This window comes from Eulemur rufifrons, chromosome 23, assembly GCF_041146395.1.
Source record: "Eulemur rufifrons isolate Redbay chromosome 23, OSU_ERuf_1, whole genome shotgun sequence".
NCBI lineage: Eukaryota > Metazoa > Chordata > Mammalia > Primates > Lemuridae > Eulemur > Eulemur rufifrons.
The window spans coordinates 22,021,094-22,044,050 of NC_091005.1; the positions used below are offsets into that span (position 1 = coordinate 22,021,094).

General features: G+C 43.9%; 1 protein-coding gene and 1 long non-coding RNA gene across 2 annotated transcripts in view; both read right to left on the bottom strand.

Moving 5' to 3' along the window:
- LOC138402190 (uncharacterized) overlaps positions 1-5,674 on the bottom strand; it is a 33,944-nt gene extending 28,270 nt beyond the window's left edge. Inside the window, exons 1-2 of the long non-coding RNA XR_011236619.1 lie at positions 5,463-5,674; positions 4,467-4,517 (exon numbers count right to left, since the gene is read on the bottom strand). This is a non-coding gene — a long non-coding RNA (uncharacterized lncRNA). The remainder of the gene's footprint in view (positions 1-4,466; positions 4,518-5,462) is intronic.
- A 3,070-nt stretch (positions 5,675-8,744) lies between these two features.
- Positions 8,745-18,385, bottom strand: SDR42E1 (short chain dehydrogenase/reductase family 42E, member 1). The gene is given in 3 exon segments (XM_069497970.1): positions 8,745-10,089; positions 10,653-10,745; positions 18,296-18,385. Coding segments are annotated over 2 exon segments (1,182 nt in total). The 5' UTR covers positions 10,721-10,745; positions 18,296-18,385; the 3' UTR covers positions 8,745-8,975.
- Between the last annotated feature and the right edge of the window lie 4,572 nt (positions 18,386-22,957).

Genomic DNA, 22,957 nt, shown 5'->3' on the forward strand with positions numbered 1-22,957 from the left:
GTGCTTTTCCTAGTTACCAGCGTTCAACGAACTACAGCACCAGTGTTTGCTTGTAACACTACTGCTTGTCAGATTACCTACTCTTCCACCAGTAATTCTGTTTTGTTGCTGGCTACATAAAAGAATCACTGACAAACATACATAAGCTTTTCTTTAGCTAGGTAATTTTATACTGACATTTCAGTATCAACAGGATATTGCTGAAAGCCCAGAATTTAGGATTTCCTACTATATTCTACTAAACTAGTCCAACATGAGATTTTTCCTCAAAACTTCTAATACATGTATTATATGTATTAGAAGTTCACAACTTCTATTACATGTATTATTTAAAAAACTCTTAATTCTTCATACAATTATAATATCTTATATATAGGGTGGCTGTACAATTATACAAAATGGGACACATCTGAGAATGAAAGAAGGCACTCTTAAAAATTAAGATTGGACTATAGGCAGAAAACTGGAACTGTCTTGGGTGAACTGGGACATATGGTCATCATATTTACATACCTGCACACCTCGTACGTCAGAAGATAAGGAATATGTACTAATATTGGTAGATCCTCACAATGTACTATCCACTAAGAAACACAAGTAGCAGAAGGAATGTGGGGTGGGACACTAGCATGGAGAAAGACTCATGAACACTACAGAGTTTTAACTTTTTAAAAAGAAACTACATCCATACAATAGTTGTATAGTTATTTTTAAATCTATGGCAAGTAATTTTTTTAAAAAAAGTATTCTGAATGTGTAGAAATAAGTCCCAGCTACTCAGAAGGCTGAGGCAGGAGAATCGCTAGAGCTCAGGAGTTTGAGGCTGTAGCAAGCTATGACCCACTGCACTCCAGCCTGGGTGACAGAGTGAGACTCTGTCTCAAAAAAACAAAAATAAAACAAATAAGAGCTTGACTAACGGGTCATTTTGGGTTGTTTTTTTAGCCCCACATGATTTAAAACCAAGACACACCACAGTGGGTGTTCATATATATCCAATTTGGAGCAGAGAGGCATAGATTACCATTTTTTCTCTACTACGGTGTGGGGTGGGGAGCCTGCAGCCTTCTGATTTCAAGATTGTTCTTTTTTAAGCCCCAAAGCAGGCAAGAAAAACTTCATCTTTCTCTGCTGTACCCCTTTTAATAAAAGGACTTGCTCTGTAAAATTTGAATTCAGTCAAAAGGCCAAACTTAAGGATCTAGAAGGCCACACGTAGCCTTAAGGCTGCAGGTTAAAACCACAGTAAACAAACTAGCATCTGTTTTGCAACAGTGAATCAATTAAACATTTTCATTACTACCATCACCATCTAGACATTCAGTTCCTCTCAAACTCCAGTCTAATGTTGCTAATTCCTGAACATTCCACTTAAATGTCTCCAACTCAACTACTATGTCTTGCATCTATTCCTGTGTACCCTCCAACCCGTTCCACCTTTCCCAGTGGAACCACCGTTAATTAAGGATCCATGTGCATAGTGCTTTGCAGGTTACAAAAGGCCTCCGTGCCATTTAATCCACACAAGCTCCCCCAGGAGATGAGCAAGGAATGCTTTCTCTCTACTCTACCGATGAGGGGCATTATGTGTTCAAAGTCACATTGCAAATAAGAGATGGATCCCAGACAGGCTGAAGGAAGTGCTAGCAAGAGCAAGAGTTCCCTGAGCGTTGGGGGGTCATGATTACCTGCTACCAAGGATTTCTTTTCCACTTGGGCCAAAAGCTTAAGGTATTTTCCATGCTTAGAGAAACTCCCACTTTAGTGCTTTGAAACAAGTTCACCTTTCTGTGGGAGAATTTAAACATCTAAGGGCATCTCTGCAAGCTGGACTTCGCACTTATATTATTATGGCAGATTTTTATTAGGTCTATGCTCTGGGCCCAGAAGGTGTAAAAGACCGGAGGGGAGGAAATTATCAACACGCAGTGAATAACACTTGGGCTCCGCTCTGAAGATGCTGATTGAGAAAGAATAGGATAGAGGCAATATGACCAATGTCAGTATGTGATTAGGTGCAAAACAAGCATTCTTAGAACCCTGTTTAATAGTCCAAAGGACATCCTCTAACTGCCATCTCCTCACAAAATACATGGGATTCCAGTACATTAACACCCTCCCCTAACCACCCTCTCACACCCCAGCCCCACTGCTCACATACTCACATGGCAAAATAATGGTTTGTTTGCTGCTGTAACTTATTATACATTTGTATAGCAGAAGTTGCTATTTACAGTTATAAATTTTTTTTTGCAACAAGAAAAATAGTTACTTTTAATTGCAAATGCAGTTTGAGTCATGTTTGGCCTTGAATAGTGCCATGCTGAAATGATAAGGCCGCCTCAAACATGACAGTCAAGAGTTTGGTCTTGGATTCAAGAGGATCTGGCTCAAAGTTAAGTGTTGCCACTTCCTAGCTGGATGACTTTGGGTGGCCTTGGGCAAGGTCTTTCACCTCCCTAACCCTCAGTTTCCTCCCATGTAAACTGGAGCTAATAAGTGGACCTGCTTCCTAAAGTCATTGAGAAAACCGAATGAGCCTGAGAAATATAGAGAGCCTCACACAGAGTAGACGCGCAACAAACGGTGGCAATTAACTATTAAGAATGTTCATCTTTGAGTAATTTAGTTAACTAGGGTGACAGGTTAATATCCATCATTAGCCTCGTGTTGAACACACCCAGAAGCAAAATCCCCTACAGAAGACACATGACTGTGAATCAGCGGGGGTGTTGTAATTGCCCCAGCAACATAGCAAATAATTTCTCTTAAAAGCTGGGCAACATTTCAGACCCATTGACAGCTATTCGGGGCACTAACTCCTAGCAACTGTTAGGGCACAAGAAGACTTGTTCTCATAACAAAATTTAAAAACTATATATTGGTAAGAAAGTATTCTTTTAGATCTGTAATAAGGCTCCACTGGAAGACTGAAAAAAGAAGAAACAAGATATCCAGAATTTTTGCTAGGATTAAATTCCTATATATTAGTGATGAAGAATTTTTTAAATTACTTGCATGCTTTAACCAGCTCTGTTAAAAATAAATATTGCAAATCACTGCAGATAAATCCCTGGTTAGTTGAGAGAAACTTGCTCAAGTCACTGTGCTACATATGATTTCTTTGCAGTGAACTACACTTGGCCTCAGTCATAATTGAGTTCAATGAAAACAGTGTTTTTCCTGGTGTGCCCAGGTTCTAAAGTACAGAAACGTAAGAGGGGTAACATCGTATGAATTTGTACATCTCAGACACACTGTGGATGGGTTGACTCCATTTCTGGTTCAATTTTTAATAGCTAAAGGCTATTATTTTTTACTAAAAGAGCAGGACACCAGGCTCAACCAGAAGGGTCATAAAAGAACCCCTTTGGCCAAGGAAGGGGACTCCAGGTTGGCTGGAAAAATCAGCAGTGGGATGTGGCAGTTCTTGTCAGTAACGAAGAACTGGGCCTTGCATAGAGGAGGAGGTGGGAGGTCACTGAATCTAAGGTCCTTCTGCAAGTCCTATCCCCCTCTGTTCATCAGTAAAGAGATACTGAGCTCGAGCCGCAGCAAAGCTGCAAAGGGAAGTCCAATGCAGACGTCAGGATCCTCCCTCTCAGCACCTTGCAGGGCAGCAAGCATTTAGCATCCAGCTGCACTTTCTACCTCCTTGTTGAAAGCTAAGAAACACCTGAGGGCAGATTCCCAACCAACACAGGCCTTCTGAATCAGAACCGCCGGAGCAAGAGCTTGGAGCCTGTATATATATATATATATATATATATATATATATATATATATTTGTGTGTGTGTGATAAAATCTACGTAACATAAAGAGTTGTGAAATCGTTGGTTCTGATTGTTCCCCTGCCTCCCTGATTTTCTGGTTGTTACAGTGCAAGGACCAATTCCAGAGCTTTATACTCTGCCATCTTAAGTGACATCACTCCTCTGGAGTCTGTCTTTTTAATTTGGGCCTTAAGTGTTGTTATTAGGTAGGGCTGGGAGTCATAGGTTTAAAGGAGGGGATAACTGGGAAATGAAATCAGCTGTAATCCCAGAGACGAGATCAACCACCTGGTTGGTAAGTGCTTTCACTCGCTCAACAAGCATTTATTTGGGCAGGTGAAGGAACTGTTCTGTGTTCTCTGGATATAAAATACAAGTTGAAAAAACAGGTGGTTCTTGCCTTCATGGGGCATCCATGTTCTGAGGAACAAATCACTTCATCAAACAATTTTCTATAGAACAAGAGTTTGAACTCGACTGCTTACAGACATGTTGAGCCCAAATACACATGATTTGAATAAATATGATTCAAATGAACATGATTCTAAAAAAGGAAATTAATCTGATTCTGCAAGAAACATTCCAGAAAATGTTCAGTTACCCAGGGGCCAGTAGAGGGTCCCTTTTGTAAAGAAGAGGGCACAGGGGTGAGCGGAGAGTGAATGTCTTTGGAAACCACGGGGCGGGCTCACCTGTGCCCAGGAGAGGACTGTGGACACTGTATGCCAGGACACGGTCAATTCCTAGAGAAAAATCCAACGCAAAACACCGTAAGCAAAAAAGAAAGGTGTACTGAGACTCACGTGACAGGACGCGCTAGGACGACCAGCATCAGGCAGGCGGGTCACGGAGCCCCAGTGCTGTCTTCAAGGACCTTCTTCCTGTCCACTTCTTGGCTCTACTTAACCCACAGCTGGATCCAGGAGCCCAGACAACACCATCAGAGCGCGGGCTTCTGCTTCAGGGTAGGAGAACCCACGTCCGCACCGAACGCCTGTCTTCCCAAAGAAGCAATCCCAGGAGCAAAGCGCTTCTGTAAAAAGCTCTGGGAGCACAATTGAAGGGAGGCGCTGACTGGCCCACCTTGGCCCAATGACTACGGCCAGAGGATAGGAGTCTTCTGGTTGGCCAGGCCTGCACGTGGAGGTCAGCCCCCGGAAAGGGCTGGGAATGGGTTTTCGTCATCAAAAAGGAGTGTGAGGTGTCATTCTCCAAAGCAAGAGACGCTAGCCGACAGTGAGAATTTCAGTAAGGCTGCCTACGTCGGCAACAGGTCTGCCTTTAGCCCCACGGGGCACCCTGGATCAGGGCTGGGGAACGCAATTCTTCAGGCTTCCTCTACCCTGCAAGGCTATGAACCGGAGATTGGGAAAGGAAGTAGAAGATGCTGCAACAGTCACGAGAAAGCAATACTGACTGCCTTAGAATTATCATGTTATGTGATGTAGGAAAACATAACCTTTTCTTGAAAAGAATCCTTAGGCCTATTCCATAGGCTTGAGAAATACCATAGTGTAGGTAATTTGGTGCCAGAATTAGTCATTTGGCCCTCCAGTAACTGCTACTGCTCGTAACATGGCACCATTTGCCCTTATGACCAGAAACATCACTAAGGAAATATAACAACTATCCCAGCAGCCTTCCAAACTCCTCTTCCTCTTTGCAGCTGTGGACAGTTTGGGCATTACCTTTGGGTTCCAACACAGGGTTCTTTGTTGCTCACACATCCTTCCTCCACTGTGATCCTCCTTCAGGCTTGGGGATAACCCCTCGATACTCCTTGGAAGCAGTGGACGAGGTGGCCGTGCTGGTGGCTTATGTCCAAGCTTCTGGGAGCGTCCCCGAGTGATTCAACACAAAGTTGAAGGAAGATAAGGGCAGCTGAGAACCCTAGAAATAATGGAATTTCTTAACTGTAGCATCTCCTGATCTCAGAAGGGAAGGGGAGCTCCCTTTCAGAAAACTAAGTCCTCAAAGTGGTAAGTTTTCGGCTGAGAGGTGGAGAAAGGAGAAATCACTGTCTACTCTGCCACATTCCTCCCCCTTCCCTGAACAGCTTAAAGCATTTAATATTTCCACTCCATCACATGCACAATGACCTCACTTACGAGGCCTCACCTGGTGTTGCTTTAGTTAACACACAATTCTCCCATAGGTTGGCCATTTTCCCCGGTCTTCAAAAGATTAGAGACAGTGAATTATCTGTTTCAGAAAGGAGTGTTCACCCTCAGAAGGAAAAATAGCATTCGTTCAACAAATGCTCATCGAACTCCTGCTTTGTGCTAGGCATTAAGAGTAGAGTAGGAAGCGAGACAGAGTGCCTGCCCTCAGGGAGCTTACAGGCATTAACAAATAATTGCACAAGTTATTACAGTTGTGATAAATGCTATAAAAAATTAGGCAGAGTGGCGTGACAGCTTGTAGCAGGAGGACCAATCCTAAATTGTTGGGACCGTGGAAGGTCTCTGGAGGAAGAGACTTAAGCTGAGACGTGAAATATACATTACACAGGTCAAAAGGGAGAGGGAGGAGCCTGGGAAGCTCGGAGGCTGGGAACCCACAGGGAGTCGGCGTAGCTGGGGTAGAGAAGGCAGAATAACTCGAGATGGGCATGGAGACGTGGGCAAGCAGCCAGGTCAGACGAGGCTCTCGGGCCACATTGAGGATTCTCAACCTAAACCTAAAGAGAGTTTTGAGCAGGGAAGTGAAGTAAGAATTACATTTTTACACTCTGATGTGGATTGAAGGCAGGCAGGAGTGGCAGCAGGTGGAAGAACAAACAGGCCATTATTGGAGTCGGGGGCGGGGGTGGGGTGGGGAGAGAGGTAATACCTGTGCCTTGGGCAGCTTTAGGGCATGATTACTAGGTCAAAATCAATGGGCTTAAACAGAGGTTAGGGGTGCCAAGTTAAGGAGGGGAAGATGATCCTAGATTTCTCGTACGAGAAATTCAGTGGATGGTGGAGACATTTACTAAGGAAAGAAACACTGTAGGAAATTTTTTTGTAGGGGGAGGATTATGAACTCCATTTGGATATGTTAACTGAAAGGTGCACATGAGATATCCATGTGGAGATGTAGAGGAAGTTAATATGAGCCTGGAGCCCAGGAGAATGTTCTGGAACCATAAATGCAGCAGTTTACATTCAGATTAGAGATAGGAATGGAAGCCGTGAGCTGAGATCACTTAGGGAGAAAATACGGTGTCAGAAAAGGGCCTAGGACTGAGTGCTGAGAAAGTCCACCTGTGCGAACTGGAGTGGAGGAGACCGTACGACAACTGACGAGATCTGGAAGCAGGAGTGTGGTAGCCAGGGCCACACTGGCCTGCAGTGACTCCACCTCCTGGAGTCATGTCCTTGTGTGGTCTCTGCCCACACTGAATGGGGCTAAGCTGTGTATAAATATGACATTGTGGGAATGACAGTGCACGACTAAGGTTGTGGCTACAAAATCAGAAAGGCCAGATGTGGCATCTCAGAGAGCTGTTCAGACAATAAGGCTTCTAAGAACCTTAAGGGCATTATCCCTCAGCCATCTGAGCAGAAGCTCAAGGTAGACGAATTTTCTCAAATAGGTTGTGGGTGTGGCTCTTGCTGCAAGAAGACTCATAGGAGACAACGGAGTGTTCAAAAATATTCATAGCAACACTGCCAGCTTGAACTGAAAGAGATACAGGGCAAAACGTAAAGCTGCCTTTGGATCCCTAAAACCCTACTGGCAGGAGGCAGGCAGAGAAATCTACGTAGCTGCGAATGTGGGCTACCATTCACGGAAACGGAAGGGTGACTCAAGAGCCTGAAGGCCCCCAACAATGCCCCCTTCTGGTATTCACACCTTTGTGTATTTCCCTCCCACAATGAATAGGATTGACCTGTGTAACAAATATATTGTGGAGTGACAGTGTGACATTTGAGGCCAAGTCATGAAGGACAATGGAGTTTCCACCTTGCCCCCTGGGACCCCTGCTCTGGGGGAAACCACTTGCCACGTCCTGAGGACGTTCGAGCAGCGCTAGAGATGCCCACCTGGGGAGGAACGGAGGCCTCCTGCCAACAGTCACGTGGGTGAACCAACCTGGAAGTGGATCCCCTGCTATCAGTCCAGCTTTCACGTGACGGTGGTACCGGCTGAGTCCTCCTAAGCAAGAACTACCCCGTGAAGCCACACCCAGACTGCTGACCCACAGAAACAGGAAGGTAAGGCTTGCTGTTTTCAGATCTTACGTTTTGGGGTAATCTGTTACACAGCAACAGGCAACTGATACAAGGAAAGACCAGAAGAGTGTGAGTTCATGAAAAGTAAATGTTTCAAGGAGGGAGTGGACAACTGTGTCACATGTTGTGGAATGGCCGAGTATGTCTCATACTAGGATGACAATAAAGCCAACGTATTGAACAGGAGTTTCATTTAGATATCTTAACTACAGGGGAAACCCCCCCAAACAAATAAAAACCCCTCTATGCTCAGTATACCTGTCTAAGAAAACAGAGGGGGGGGTGTGTGTGTGTGTATAAATAAATAAAAAGATGTATCATCTTTTCAAAGATGTCATATGCTTTGTCTAATCCTCAAAAGAACCCCATGAGGTAGGACAAATGTCTATTTGTTTAAACACCAAACACCAAAACGTGGTCACATAGGCATAAAGCCCTTAGATCACAAATGACAAAAGTTAATCCCTAAAATTAACGCTGTGAGCAGCTAACGCCTTTCCTGCAACAGCTACCATCTCCTCAGAGGGTTGGTCTGTTCGGGATCTGGGCCAATTTGGTGTTTTCCACACATTTTCAAAACTGATGGTGTCTTGCGATTACCATCAGTCTGAGTTTTAGTCCATTTTAAGCAGATACAGGGTGTAAAAAACAGAAATAAGTACATTTTTGCCTTCTGAGAAATTCAAGTAAGACATTTCCAGCCCAACTATGCCCATCTCTATGGCTCCAAACTGACTTTCCCACACCCATCTAAAATAGGACGCAAGAAACCAAATTTCAAACTTTTCTTTGCTTCTTTTATTCTCTCACTAGGATTAGTGCAAGGGAGTGAGAAAGACTTAACCCAAGAACCCATTCTTACGTAGCAATTTTAAGAGCCAAAGTTTGGTACCAGATATAATAGCACTGTATAGATTTTAAAACCCATGTTTCTTAAAAACCATCTCAGCAGGTGTGACCAGCTCTTTATTTCCAGCCCCTCCTTCATAGCAACAGAATCACAGAAGGCAGCAGCCAGGTGAGAACTGCTATAACCAAGAGGAAGACCACCAGCCCTCCCCAAACATGATACTCTGAGTCACGACTTCCAGGACTTCTCCCGTGACCGTGGGCTTTAAACCATTCCACTACTTCCTGGAGGTCAAAGGGCTGAGCTTCATAACCCAGCTCTTTCTTGGCTTTCTCTAAGCTAAAATAATGTGTGACACCAGTTTTATAAACTTCAGTGCGGGTGAGAAAGGGCTGGAAGTTGTAGAGTCGACCCAAAATGAAGTGGGCCATCTCTGTTAGGAAAGCAAAGCAGTAGACGAGGTCCAAGGGCAGGCGGGTGGATGGGAATGTGTAGCCCAAGCCCTCGACCAGAGGCCGGAAGAACTCGAAGTTGTTCACTGGTCTGCCATCTGAGATGAAGTAGGGCTGCCCAGAGGCAATGTGGCCCTTGTCAGCTTTCAGGGCCTCTGAGGCCAGAATGTGAGCCCGCACCAAGTTATCCACATGGACAAACTCAACCAGGCTCCCGGGATCCCCGTATACAAACTTGAACAGACCCCTCTCAATGTAGCTCACGATCCTGGGAAGGTGCCTTTGTTCTCCAGGCCCATAGATGCCAGCCGGCCTCAGAGCACAGGTTCTTAAGACACCATCGCCTCTTTCCAGGAGTGTACCGTTTGCCTCCAGCACCTTCTTCTCCGCAATAGATTTGGTCCGAGAGTAGTGATCGGGGTGGAGGTGAAGGGGCAGGTAAGGCAGAGATTCGTCCCCGTTTCTGATAACTTGACCTCCAAAGATGACATTGAAAGTGCTGGTGTAAACTAACCTGGGCACCCCTCTCCTGTGACAGGCCTGGAGGACATTGTCTGTGCCCCCCACATTGACTTCTTCGATTAGGTTTCGATTCAGTTGCTCCCTTCCTGACATGCCATAAGAGGCGATATGGAACACACAAGTGACGTTCGCATCCTGGAAGGCGTTCTCTATGTCAGAGAGGTGGCGGATGTCTCCACGTACAAACTTGATTCCTTCTGGAACGGTTTCAGCAGGGCTGCGGATGTCAAACAGAATCACATGGACTCCCTTCTGGTTCAGAGCACAGCCTAGTCTGAAAGCAGAAAAAGTTAGATCAAGTCACCTTAAGCTGTGCCTAGAAGTATATAAAATAATTTACCAATCAAGGTGGGGCTCACCCTGAGTCCCTGACTTCACGTGTTCATTGGTACAAGTCTTACTTACTCAAATTTTCAAACCTAAGAATCCTCTTGTCTGCTTAAATTACAATGACAGAGGTTTTCTCTTCGAGGAATGGTGGCATCTATTATACAATATGACATTTTCCCCCTCTGTTCTAAGACCCACTGTCCATTTTTTGGATTATTTGTGAATAATAACTATGAAAGAGCTATTATTTTAAATTGTTTTTAGTAATGTGAATAATCACTCCTTCCCAATTTAATGGGTTTATAAAGACTTTTTCTTAAAGTGGAATGTATCCATGGTTCTCAATTTCAATGAGCAGTGAGGCAACACAGTTTATTTATTTCCGGTTTAACATTATACAAACAAGTAAACGTTTGCACCGTATTAAGTGTCAGAGTTGAGAGCTACATATTTTCTGGCAACTACTAGTAAGATAATTCCATGGGCATATTTTATAGATGCACTGACCAGAAACCGAAATAACCACTTCCTCCTGTAATGAGGACAGTTTCGGCTGGAGATCCTTGGGAGTCCATGTGCACAGGCAAACAATAACTGAACCTGTAAGAAAGAAGCATGCAGCACTATTACTGACCCAAATGCAAATGTCATTCTCCTTAATTTTGAGTTAACAAAAGCAAAAGGTCAATATGCACTAACAGAACCAGAAGCTAAGGCCCAGCGTCTAGTCACAGTGTGTGACGTTAGCCACCCCCTTCACTTCTTGGCTTCAAATTTCTTCACGTGTAGTACGAGGACAGTGGTATCTGTTCTGCTTACCTGACAAGGTCAACGTGAAGGTTAAATAAGATAATGTGCCTGGGAGTGATTCGAAAACCACAAAGCACTTTTCAAATGTAAGGTATTTGGCCGGGCGTGGTGGCTCACGCCTGTAATCCTAGCACTCTGGGAGGCTGAGGCAGGTGGATCGCTCAAGGTCAGGAGTTCGAGACCAGCCTGAGCAAGAGCGAGACTCCGTCTCTACTAAAAATAGAAAGAAATTATATGGACAACTAAAATATATATATAGAAAAAATTAGCCGGGTATGGTGGCGCATGCCTGTAGTCCCAGCTACTTGGGAGGCTGAGGCAGTAGGATTGCTTGAGCCCAGGAGTTTGAGGTTGCTGTGAGCTAGGCTGACGCCATGGCACTCACTCTAGCCAGGGCAACAAAGCGACACTCTGTCTCAAAAAAATTAAAAAAAAAAAAAACAACAAAAAAACAAATGTAAGGTATTTAATTCTTGGAAAAGATTAGAGCCTTTTTGAAAAAAAAAAAAAATTCATTCAAATTTGGTAGAAAGGCATTTCCCCCCATACATCATAAAATCAAAGATAGAACTCTAAAGGAAGCTTCCAACGTCTTTTGTTTGAAATAGTATACTGTGGCATAGTTTAATACTATTTTATTAAACCTACACTTAAAAAAAATAGGGGAAAAACTCCTTTATGTAGCAAATCACACCTCCCCCCAAATCTTACAAGTGCTCCAAATGCAGCACTCACTGCCTTTGAGGGGTCCCACTTCTCTCTCCCTTCTCTTCTATGTCCCCTGCCAAATTCCTCTCAAGGCTCCAAGAACCCCTTCTCTCCAAAATAAAACAAGCAAAGAGTGGGCCACCAAATTCCTCCTACGTACGAGGAGAGACCTATAGAACAGGAGGTCCTCAAAGGCACTGGAAATATACACATACACACACTCACACTCATGCCAACAGAGACACTCAGAAGTGTGGTGAGGCAGGGAGCGGGCAAGCAACCAAGAGCCCTACCACTGTCTCCTCTCAGCAGGGCACCCACAACTTTGGCCACCGCACCGTGTCAGTGGGTTTCAACAAGGAAGAGCCAGGAGGAGAGCAGGAACAGCAGAGGTTGGGGCTTTCGCAAGAGGAGGAGTTCGTGCAGCAGAGAGGCTGAGTGTGAAGTCAGTGCACATATACAAGGAAAGAAAACTGGGGGTGGGGAGGACAGGAACACACAGTTGAGACATCTTGCCTCTGCCCCTAAATGGTTACGTGGTCTTGGCCAAGACACTTCACTTCTCTAGACTTCACCTTTCTCTTCTGTCAAGTTGTGTGTTGTGCTGTATTATAGGAACTCTTAAGGTTTCTAAAAAGCAGCTCACAACAGTGGAAATAATAATGTCAAACACACAGTGCTTGCTACCTGCACCAGGCAGCATGCTAAGTATTTACAGCTATTTAATCCTTTTAATAATCTTAGCAGGAAATTACTGTTAGTACCCTGTTTTCCAGCTGAGGAAAATGAAGCAGAGTGACATTAGTAAATAACTTTCCCAAGCTTACCTGGACTCACACCCAATGGCAGTTTGGCCCTGGGAATTTGCACACTCAACCACTAGGAATCCACTCACAAGTTGTGTGACCTTGGGCCAGTTAATCACTCTGGACCTGATCCTTCATCTAAAAAGTGGAGTTGATAATAAGCTCACAGGCTTGTGAAGATCAAACAGGATAATGTATTAAAAATGTCCAAGAAAATGCCTGACATAGTGTAGGCACTCAACAGATGTCATTTCTCAAATTCCCTTTTCTTCAAGCTCTAAAGTTTGGGGGTTTGATTGTTCCATGACATTCCCACCTGCCATGATTAGAGCTCTCAAAAGCACAGGGTTACAAAGAGCTCGACAGGTTCTTCTGGATGCCTGTACAAGCGTATCAGATTGCCAGTGAAGCTAATCAGATCGTTCAGACAGGATCAGTGGGTGTGACAACTGAAAACAAGGTTCAGCAAGTGGCTGTCTCAGCGGCCTGAGGGTACCCGGAAGAGAAGAGTGAGAAATATGAGGGAAATGGAGCAAAACGGTGTGGAGGATGACCAATGGATTCCAAAGGTTCCACTAAACAATCGCCGCAGTTGTGCTTACGAGAAAATGCATGAAGAATGAACGCACCAGTATGCCTTCAATATACCTGGTGATTCTATTGTTTTCTGAGTGCAGAACTCTCTCATTTGGATTTGAAGTAGCCATAAAACCAAATGTAGTCAATTCTACTATTTACTGTAATCATATGACTTTGTCACAAATGCTGTTTCCAAAAACAGTAGACATCAGTTACTGATGCCTCAATCCAGACTTCTTACCTTCAGCTCCATGAACTGAGCATTAGCACTTCCTGTTCTCACCTCAGTGTGACATGCTATGCCACCAGGTCCTTGCCTGGCTGCATCTCTCTCAGTATTTCAGCCCACTCACATGTCACTTACCTAGAGAGGCTTCTCTGATCACCCTAACAAAGCCTCCAAAGCCTCAATGCTGCTTACATCCCCCATGGTATATTACACAATCTCAAACCATTACGTTTTTATTATTGATCTCCTCCCCACAGAATGTAAGTTCCATGAGAACTGAGGCCTTCTGCCTTCCGGGGTGTCCCTAACCAGAACCCAGAACACAGTAGATGCTCAATAAATATTTGTTGAATTTATGGATGACTCTGAACTCTGTAAAATATTTACAATTTAGTAAAATTGTGATGGGCACAAATTATGCACGGCCCTGTAGTGTCTAAGAGTCACTGCCACGCATGACAATTAATGCTGCCATTTTAACTTAATGTACCCCGTCGTCTGCTAAAAAGTGCTGGGTTAGGGAATAAAAAAGACACAAAGCTAGATGGCACAGAGCTCCTGAGTTCTGGAGCTTACATCAGAGGAGAGTGGCTTCTGTAAATATCTAAAGGACAAGGCAACAAAGGTGAAAACAAGATTACTGTTATAATGTTGGTATAAACAAAGTGCTGTGGAAACACTGAGGTGGGGTGGGGAGATTGACTCTGCCGGGGCAGATCAGAAGACTTCATGGAAGAGTGAGCTTAGAGGTACAGGGGCCATGGGAGGATTCAGGCAGGTCGAGAAGAGGGTTATTACAGGCCGAGGGCACATCATAAATAAATGGGCCAGCAACAGGGAAGGCTGTGTTGGACAACTAATACAGCCAGTCCGCTATGGCTGATGTAGCTGGTGCTTTAGGGTGGAAAGACAGCCTGGGGTTGGCTGGAGACAGCCCTTCCTCTCCTTCTGGGGAATCTATACTCCATTCTGCAGACAACAGAAAGCCTTTGCAGGTTTACATCAGGAAACTGGCAGGATAACCTTGGTCCCTGTGAAAGAGCAAGCTTCCTCTGGAGGAGGGAGAGCCCAGAAACAGGCCAGGGGCCAGGGAAGGGGAGATTAGGATCTAGGCTGGGGGGTTATCGGTCAGGACGAAATGCCAGTGTGCTCAGCTGAAATCAGGGTGAGGGCTGGTGAGCACCTGAATGAAACAGCAGCAGGCAGCATCCAGGTGAAGCTGGAGGAAGGTGAAGTCATTAACTGAAACAGCAGGTTCTGGAAATGATCGTCTGGTTAATAGAGTTTTGATTAACAGGATGCCAGATAACAAAGTTTAAGCTATTCTTCATATCTCTACAAGAATTCCACTGTAAGGGATTCAGAAAATGGACAAGGCCTCCAAGAGCCCAATTAAAAAATTCCAACAGAAATGCTTCCTAATCTCTAATTATTCTTTGTTTTTAAAATTACACATTCCAGTCTAGTTGCAAGACCACAGGTCAATCATGGTTCACGTGCACATTAATCAAGTCAGCAATGCACAGTATCAGATTATTAATGCTTCAGAAACCTGCCAGGCCTATTGATGCTACTCATTACCTTCCAACTAGTTCCAGAAGGATAGGAGGCAAGAACGTGTATAACCAACCTGATCGGGGAGTCAGATGAGAAAGGTAAGAAAAATTAATAATTTAACAAGACAAACAGCAACGAAAGAAGCCTATACACCAGGTCAGGACGACTTTTCGCAGTTACCAGCCGTTAACGGTACTGCCAGGGAGCCACCTCCTTGCTTCCTGGTCCCCTGCCATCAAGAAGCACATTAAAAATCTCAGCAAACACATTTCATAGAAAACCCCAGAAAATTCTCATGAATGCTAAACCAGAAAGGAGAAAAGAGTACACACAGTTTTTCTTCAACCAGCCGCCCAATTTTCATATACTTTATAGCTTCTGTTTTATTAATTAGTTTCCATCTGATTCCTTCTAGAACTGGGCACTCAGACCTGCCTTTATAATGGCAATCGCTTGAAGCCTCTTCCAAAATGTGGCTTTGTTCAGTAATTGCTTTCCCCTGGGGTGGAGGGTTACATCTGACCTGAACAGTCATTTTAGCAGATACAGGTTCAAGTTAAGCACATGATCAAGAAAATGGAATCTTAATTACAAACACGAAAAAAAATGAAATTTAAAATCTGCCTGACCTCTTGATAACACTAAGGTAAAGTGAGGGTAATAAAGTTGACATCTCAAGGGGAGTTTTGAGAAGAAACTAATAAAAGATGACCGGGAGTACTTTAGATTTACAAAGACCTAATTAAATGCTAAGGATCAGCAATAAGAGCCTTAGATTATGCACATAGTTCCTTCATTCCTATGAGTTTAGGGTAATGATGCTACTAACCCTCTGGTATTACAATGCAATATAGAAATCTAGGTGCCATTAGCATTTCACCAGTAGAAAGTATGCAACAAAGAGAATTTAAGGCTGTTTCCATAAAAATAAAAAATTACTATATGTACCTTAAGAAAGAAAAATATCTGCAAGTAGTATAACCCTATGATTAGGTGTTTTAAATTGCTACACAAGTACTGACCAAAGGTATTAATAAAAGGTAACTGTATTCTTACTATATTGAGATCTGGAAAATATCCTGAAGCTAGATGGCTTATGAAATAGTGCTGTTCAAACTCCAGTGTGATCTGAAAATTATTTGTGTTTAATATAAAGCAGTCAAAGCAATAAAGATGAAGTTGTTAGAGACCATAAGGAGGGGAACCCTGATAGAGATGAAAGGGATGTGAGGTATAAAACCTACACAGCCAGACACAGTTGGGAAGAAAATTAACTAAAGACACAGCATTAGTGAAAAATCGGTACACTCATAACAGAGATGGGTATTTCTGCACACAGTTTTGAATATAACTCTAGGTGGCAGGGCAGCTGTCTTTAATTCAGGATCATCACCTTAGGTGTAACAAATCTTATTCAGCTACACTCAAACTCCTTTCATCCAGGCATTAATATCTGCTGCACAAAAGATCCCTGCAATTCTTCACAATGCTGATGACAAAAGAAATGAAATAATTTTATAATTGGTATTTCCCATCTGTTTCCCAAACTACCATATAAACTCCATGTAAGCATAGACCAGCAATATCTGCAGGGACGAGGTACAGCTGGCAGAATGTATTTATTTATTTTTTAATTTTTTTTTTGAGGCAGAGTCCCGCTCTGTCACCCTGACTAGAGTGCCGTGGCGTCAGCCTAGGTCACAGCAACCTCAAACTCCTGGGCTCAAGCAATCCTTCTGCCTCAGCCTCCTAAGTAGCTGGGACTACAGGCATGCGCCACCATGCCTGGCTAATTTTTTCTATATATCTTTAGTTGTCCAGCTAATTTTTTTTATGTTTAGTAGAGACGGGGTCTTGCTCTTGCTCAGTCTGGTCTCGAACTCCTGAGCTCAAATGATCCGCCCACCTCGGCCTCCCAGAGTGCTAGGATTACAGGCGTGAGCCACTGTGCCCGGCCCAGCTGGCAGAATGTAGACCCAGAAAATCCAAATGGGATAAATATTTTGCAAGCTCTTCAAATACCTCTTTCTGCCATACCTGCATGGAGTCCTACACTTGTACTTCCCTCACTAGGTCAACAGTTTGCCACTGCAACAAATTGAAGTAATATCAGCTGCCATTTATTTAACACTCAGTGCCAGGCACTGAGCAATACTCTGTCCACAAATTATTCCACTTGATGCTCATAACAACCCTGTGAGATGAGCACTAATTTGTTAATCCCATTTTACAGAAGACAAAACTGAAGCTCCGAGACACAAAGTGACTAACCCCCAAGTCCTACAGCTAGCAAATGGTAGAGCAGGGATCTGGACTCCTAACCCAGGTGCAACTGACTCCATAGCTTATGGCTCAACCTCAGGAGCACCTGGAGCTGTGTAGCATCCCTGACCTGAGTCCTGTGTGGGCTTTTACAGTTAACATATTCTTTAGCCTCTTAGGGGTCCTACAGTTCCCGGAGGAAAGAGGTGGAGACACCCCATCTCCTACCACGAGGCCAAGGCTGCAGAGACACAAGGTTAAGATTCCCAGGTTGGAAGTCAGAAAATCTGGGCCCTACAATTGGCTTTCCTACCAAGTCCCTGTGCAACTCACTGAATCTCTCTGATCCTACTTCCTCCTCCTCCCCAAAATGAAAACCACCACCATCATGGCTATATTATGGGCTAGGCATTGTAAAGGTTTACCATGTAAGCCTCAGGACAATGTTCCGCGGTAGTTACTAGTATCACCATTAGCTTTTCAGAGATGAGGAAAATGGCTCAGAGGTTAAGAACCTTGCCCACAAATTACGCAAGTCATAAGTGGCTGGGCTGGATCCAAGGCTCGAAGCCAGGTCTGTAGAGCTCTTAACCACAGGTACAATGCCCCATGGCAGGGCAGGGGCAGTGCGTGTTCTCTTAGGTCACTGTCTTATCACCTTCACAATTTCGGTCATACCTGGTACATCTGGTACTACCACTCACCTCTTAGGTTTTCAGTCCACTTACCTTTTTACAATAAATACATTAATCTCAGATAACAATCTCACAGTGCCACTTTACGTGGGAAACCAGAATCTGTCATAAAGAGAAGGTGATCCTTCCCCCAAAGAGTGAAGAAAATCAAAGGGAGGAATCAAGTTTAGCAAGATACCTGTTGAACGCCCTGAGCTTGGGGCCTGATGTCTTTAAAAAGAAAACAAAAAATGCGGAGAACCAGTGTTTGAGGCCTTAGCGACATTCTAGAAAGCCAAGCTGAGCCCGGCTCCTTGGAATCAGAGAGAGGACTGAAGGGGATGGTTCTCCCAGCCGCCGGGGTCAGCGCTACTCCTCACCGTCTCCGCCCCGCCCCTGGGGGCTGCCACCTGCCGCCCTCGGCGGCCCCCGACGCGCTCGGCCACGGGGCCGCCTTCCGGGCCAAAGCGGGCCCGCAGGGTCCCCGCGGAGGGGCGGCTGCCCTCCCAACCCTGGCCCACTCACAGCAGCTGCAAATGACGGCGCGGCCCGCTCCTGCGCGAAGAGAGACAGCCCAGACCTCCACAGCCACCCGCCGCCCTCGCTGAGCCGCCCGAGCCGTCGGACCGGCCTCCTGGAGCCACTTCCGGGCCTCTCTAGGCAGCGGAGGTCTCGGCATCTCTATGGTGCGCGGGTTTGAAGTCTATCCACACCTGTGCTGGGGCAGCAGGTCCACTTCGGGAATCTCCCCCACGTTCCCAGACCGTGTGTTCCACCGTCGCGGGAATCCTTATAGGTCGTTTTAGGTCACGTCAACTGCTCTTCCCACCTTCAATTTCTGCTTTAAGACATCCACTTCCGTCTTTGTGTACCTGTCAATGAGCACAGTGCGTGATAAAAGGAGGTGCTCAGCTCACCATTGCTTGAGTGGGTGGATGATTCACTCTCCACGTATCTTTTTAAGTTTCTGTTGTCTCTGAGTGTGTGTATCCATATATTTTCCCGTGTCCTTGGTTTTTCTTGTTTTTCCAGCTCCACTTGTTCTGGTCCCCAAGCAAGCAATGATGAGAAGACTAACCTTTGTTGCTGAAGGAACCACGGACTTAAAAGCCAGGTAGAAAGGAAGGTTGGCATCCTCACTCAAAGGCTTCCCTGAGAGGCCCATCTTTTGTCTCCTCGTCGTGAGTCGGTTCTATGGAAAGTTGCAACTTCTCTGCACCCATGCACCTCTGCCCTACAACGGACCCCGGGCTGGGGAGGATTTCACTTTGGTGGCTTGAAGGATGGAGGTTTTGGCTTCATATACTGCACTTTCCTATAGAACTGGTACCAAATTCAGACTCAAAGAGGCTCATGTGAATTACATCATCTACTGCTCAGTTTTCACTAAGAACACAGTTACAGGACAAACTCCAGTCCTGGAATATAAAAATAAATGAAGGTGAGTTGAAGAAAGCCAAGTCCCTGGCATTGGCCTCTCTGATGGGCCCTCTGCCCTGCCTGCTTGTCTTGTCCACAGCTGTGATCCAGCCATAAGTCTCAGAAGACAGAGGATGGTTGAACCAAGTAGTCTTAAGTGACAGTCTTAAGTGGTTGCTCAGGATACATAAAGATTAGAAGATAAGAGGAAAGCAACTCAGGGGGCTGGGAGACCAGCTATATGCTCTTGAGACCCCCCCCCCCATCCAAGGAAGAAAAGAGCCCCTGAGGATGCAGTGCAGAGACAGGTTTCCTTTGGGGGATTTCAGGATCCTTTGAGGGATACCCAGATTCACTGTGTGTTGCTAAACATGAGAAGTGGTGAATTTAAATGTTAATATTCTTGTGCCACAAAGTACTCTTTTAAAATATAAGCACATATGTTTTAAAGAAAAATTACACACTTTATAATTACTTCTTTAGCTTCCATTGCGATTTAGTGAGTTGATTTTGTAAAGCTCTGAACAAGAAATCTAAGATGGAAATGACTAGAAAAAGAAATTGATCTCAAGGTGAGTTTATATGTTGATGCTTGTTTGGTTTTGTTTCCTCCCAATAATATCCAGACAGTGGATGCATTTCGGAAAGATCAGTTTGCTTTCGTAATTCTTCACAGATGTACGATACTTTATACGTTACAAAGCACTTTCATGCCTATTAGCTCATTGGATTCTCACAGATATTGATGTTAAAGGTCTTTGGGTTTCAAGTAATAGAGAGCAGCTCTAGCTAATGTAAGTGAAAATAGGGCAATTTTTAGAATCTCAAAAAGAGTTGAACAACTGTATGTATTTATGGTAAGAAGAGCTAGCTTCTGTAATAGTAAGCCCTGAAATCTCAATGCTATAGTGAGGCAAAAGTATATTTCTTACTCTGGTCACAGTCCAATTCAGTCTGCAGGGAAGAGGAGAGTGCTCTGCTCTACCCAGTCACACAGGGACCCAGGCTTCCTTCATTTATTATTCCATCATAGTCAACACTTGGCCACCAAGGTCACTGCAGAAGGGGAAATAAGAGCTTGACTTTTCCCAACACCCCTATTTAAAGTCTCCTGCACCCCCTTGAAATTCTCCAATCGATCTCTAACACCTAGTCCATCTGAAATTATCTTGCATATTTTTAGAATGAAAGCTCCATGAGGGCAGAGACCTACCTGCTTTATTGACTGGTATATCTTCACTGCCTATTACAGTATCTGGCGTAGAGAGAGGTTTTTTTTAATTGCTAAATGAATCAGCAAGTGAATAAATGTCACGTTTCTGGTTGTCCCCGTTCAAAACCTGAGGCTTGCAGATGAGACCCTTTGGCCCAGCTTGGATCAGAAATCACCTCTACTATAGTCAGCTATGGCAAAGAGGTACAAGCACAACGATTAATGGGCCACTGCTATAAACTGGGGCAGTTTCTAAAGAAAGGAAATAATTGTGAGCCTGGCAGAGACCCTAAAACTTTGCTATCCAAAAACGTGGACCAGTAACATCAACATCTCCTGGAAGCTTATTAGAAATGTTAGGGCGGTCCCACTCTAGGGTTAATAAATAAAAATCTCCATTTTAGCAAAATCCCCAGGTAATTCCTGAGTATAGTAGAGGCTCAGAAGCACTGCCTTAGAAGTGCTGTGACTTAGTAGTAGCACCACAACGATTCTCTGAGGTGGCTAAGAGAGTTCTTTTAATAGTCCCACACTACACCTGGAAACCAAGTGAGGTTCAGTGACCTGCTTAGGGTCACAGGACCAATAAACGACAGAGCTGGATTAAAAGCCAAAGCTTCTGACTCTAAATCCCTCTACACTCCATGTTGTTTCTACTGTGCAGCTCTGTCTCCTGGAGAAACCTGTTTTCTCTCACTAATGAAAACAAAATTAAAAGGGAATAGACAGAAAAAAATTGAGCTATATTTAAATGGAGGTTAATGGCTTCAAGAATTGACTTGTTTTAGAAAAGAAACCAAGCATTTGTCACTTACAGTACATTTGATAAAATGTTTTTCCCCATTACATATTAAAGAACTCTCCAAGCAATAATAATGAATGTTTATATTTCATTTATTCAGCAATTAAGCATCTTAACTTTCTTTTATAAGCATTTATAGCACTTATTAAGAAGTATCACACATCCTATTTGGGTCAATGCTTTTGCTTTTTCCTTTTAAAAACTTTTAAAAAATCTCATTATTATTACCCATGCCTCTCTTATTACTGATTAAACTAAGTGTTTAAATAGTGCTGATTAAATCTACATGTTATTTTTGAGTGTCCTGGCCAAGGGCTCTCACTCTTTGGGGATCAAGCATTTGTAGCTCTTCTAGGACACAAGGGATGCCCTGAAACAGTGAAGCTTATGTTTGCTACTTCTGTTCCTTAGTGTTTTCAGGAACTGAGGAGTCCAGATACCAATTTAATCGGGTCTCTTTGGGTTGAGAATCATAGAAATCCATCACAATATAGATAAATCAAAGGTAGGATTAGCATCTGTAACCAGAAGCTCAAAAGGTGGGTATAGCTTTAGGACTTCAAACATCATCAGAGCTCTGTCTTCTCATCTCTCAGCTCTGGAGAGAGAAAGATGATTATAGAACATATCAGACAGATGTGGTTTCCCTGAAAGAAGGGATTTGTAGCACAGACCAAAGAACATATTCATTACACCAACAAACAAAACCAGTTTGTGCTTTGTGGAAGACTGTTGGTTGTTACCCAAAATATGTCTTTTCCTTCTTCCATAATAATGGTGTTTTGCTAATACATGACCATCCAGAATAAAAACTCCACTTACCAGCTTCCCCTGCAGCTAGATGTGCCCATGTGGCTAAGTTTTTACCAATATATGTGAGTGGAAGTGATGTGTGCAATTTCTGCATCACATGCTTGAAAGGAAAGCCGTTGCCCTCTTTTCTTTCTTCCCAGGGACTGAAACTCAGTTTTGTTAGTAACTCAGGGTCAACCCTGTACATGAGCATAGTGCCCCTAGAGAATATCGGAGCAACAAGATAGAAGGATCCCTGGATCCCTGAATGACCATGTGGAGTGGAGCTGTCTCACCAGTCTCACCAATCTAGATTACCTATATTTTTATTTATGACACTATCTCTTTTTAATTGAAATTTTAATTGAAATAATTATAGATCCTATGTTGTTGCAAGAAATGGTACAGAGAGCTCCTGTGTACACTTTCCTCAGTTTCCCCCAATGATAACATTTTCCAAAACTGTAGTGTGTATTACAACCAAAATATTGACATTGATATAATCCATAGATCTTAGATTTCTTGTTTTACTTGTACTCACTTGTGTATGTACGTGTCTCTGTTTAGTTTCTCTACAGTGTTATCACATGCATAGGTTTGTGCCACCATATTTTGAAGGTTTGCTTTTTTACAGCAGTTTAGCCTTTATACTAATACAAGATAGTAGAACAACATGTGCCACGAAAGAATAAAAAGAATGTTGTATTGTCGGGGTTTGGGTGTGTCTTAATCCATTTGTGTTGCTAAAAAGGAATACCTAGGTCGGGCGTGGTGGCTCATGCCTGTAATCCTAGCACTCTGGGAGGCTGAGGTGGGTGGATTGTTTGAGTTCAGGAGTTCGAGACCAGCCTGAGCAAGAGCGAGACCCATCTCTACTAAAAACAGAAAGAAATTATATGGACAACTAAAAATATATACAGAAAAATTAGCCGGGCATGGTGGCGCATGCCTGTAGTCCCAG